The following is a 1,710-nucleotide window of genomic DNA, read 5'->3' as shown; positions in this document are numbered from 1 at the left end:
TGAAAATGTTTGTGCAGGCAGAAGCCAAGCTGGCTGTGTGAGCAGGGAGCTGAGCAGGGATGTGAGTGGGAGCCTGCGAGCATGGGTGCGGCTGTATTTATAGTGGCGGTGGCGGTGTGGGTGCACACAGGCAGGGGTGACAGGGTTGTGGGTGCCTTTTATTCCTTATGCATCTCTCAGCCCAGAAAGCCTGGAGCACTAACGCCAGTTCTTGTCCCTGGGAGTTCCCCTGCTTGTTAGCATTCACAGTCAGCTCTCTGTTTGGTAGCAAGGAAACTGAAACTTGAACGTGTGCAAACCGTGTCTGATCTCATACCAGCACCCTTTCCCCCTCGGTAATTCCCTCCAGCAGCTGGAACACAGCGAATGAGCTCCCCATTCCCTGCTGCCCTGCACCTCAGAAGTGGGATCTGAGGCTTCAGCACAGCAAGTGCTGCTGACACTGCTGTTCCAGCGTGTAACATCTACCCACGGTGGCTAAATCCATGTGTGCTGGTAAAGTAGAGCAGAAGGGAATCACAACCCCTCCAGCACAGCTGCACGGTGTGAGCTGGGACAGGCAGGAGGGCTCACACAGCCCTGCCTGGTCTGACTCTCCTTGCCTCTCTCCCCAGCTGACATGGAGCAGGCACAGCGGAACCTGGATGCAGAGCAAATGCAGCAGCAGCAGCTGAAACTACGGGACCGGCAGAAGTTCTTTGAGGAGGTTTTTCAGCATGATGTGGATTTCTTCTTCCCAATGTCTCACCTGCAGATAGAGCATCGGAGACGTAAGTCCTGTGGGCACCAGGGAGTGTTTCAGGGATCGATGACACAGGGGTTAGAGATTGGTGGGACATCCCCAGGCTAAAAGCAGCTAGGGACACACATGTCCTGCACTGAGATGGGACCACACAGGCTGTGTGTGGGTGTGCTGTGGATTACTCACACTACTTAACTAAGACACTGCACATGGGCACCCAGACTGGCGCCCTGCAGAGTCACTGGCTTCAGGCAGGCCTCCCCAGACAGCAGTTTGGAGCAGGGACAAGGACTGCAACGAGACAGTAGGGACTTCCACAAGGATGTTTTAAGGAAACATGATTTCTCAGGGACCTCTTCACAGCAAGTAGAATTCAGTTCCCTACAGCAAGGCTGGTCTCCCTCCTTGGGGTTCTGCCTGGACAGGGCTGATGGTGCCCTTTGCCTGGCACTAGCACTCACCTTTTCACTGACCTCTGTCTCTGCAGCTCCCTTAGGCAGCATTTCCTCCATGGAGGTGAACGTGGACATGCTGGAGCAGATGGACATGATCGACCTGTCAGACCAGGACAGTGTGGATGTATTTCTGGGCTGTGGGACAGAGGAGAGCAGCATTGTTGGGTCCCTGCCAGGTATGTGCAGGCCTGAGCCTTTTGTGGGACAGGCTGGAAATCCTTCCTGCCCCCAGTGCCCACATAGGCTAATTCCTCAGCCCTGGACACCCTGTGTGTAGATCCACACCCACCCAAAGACAGATACTTGGTGCTGGGGTCTCTGAGCTTGGAGGGACCTCACACTGGACTAGTCCATGTCAGTATCCACCTCCACAGCCCAGATGTACAGACCCCTGTAAACACCTTATGCTGCAGAAGATAGAAGAGCCCAGGCACCTTCTGGAGTCCATGGGGCAAATTATCATGTCCTGAAGCTCCTCTGGAGCAGTCAGTGTCTTGTAATGATTTCCCAGGT

At 54.7% G+C, this 1,710-nt stretch overlaps 1 protein-coding gene across 1 annotated transcript in view; it reads left to right on the top strand.

The window, feature by feature from the left end:
- Positions 1–620: 620 nt before the first annotated feature.
- DBNDD2 (dysbindin (dystrobrevin binding protein 1) domain containing 2) overlaps positions 621–1,710 on the top strand; it is a 2,124-nt gene continuing 1,034 nt past the window's right edge. The window contains exons 1-2 of the mRNA XM_009077124.1: positions 621–770; positions 1,230–1,373. Coding sequence (XP_009075372.1) covers positions 656–770; positions 1,230–1,373 — 259 coding nt within the window. The 5' untranslated portion in view covers positions 621–655. The remainder of the gene's footprint in view (positions 771–1,229; positions 1,374–1,710) is intronic.

The sequence above is a fragment of the Acanthisitta chloris genome, unplaced genomic scaffold, assembly GCF_000695815.1.
Source record: "Acanthisitta chloris isolate BGI_N310 unplaced genomic scaffold, ASM69581v1 scaffold21806, whole genome shotgun sequence".
Lineage (NCBI taxonomy): Eukaryota > Metazoa > Chordata > Aves > Passeriformes > Acanthisittidae > Acanthisitta > Acanthisitta chloris.
The sequence above is the reverse complement of the archived record's forward strand: the minus strand, read 5'-3'. Positions and strand labels throughout refer to the sequence as shown.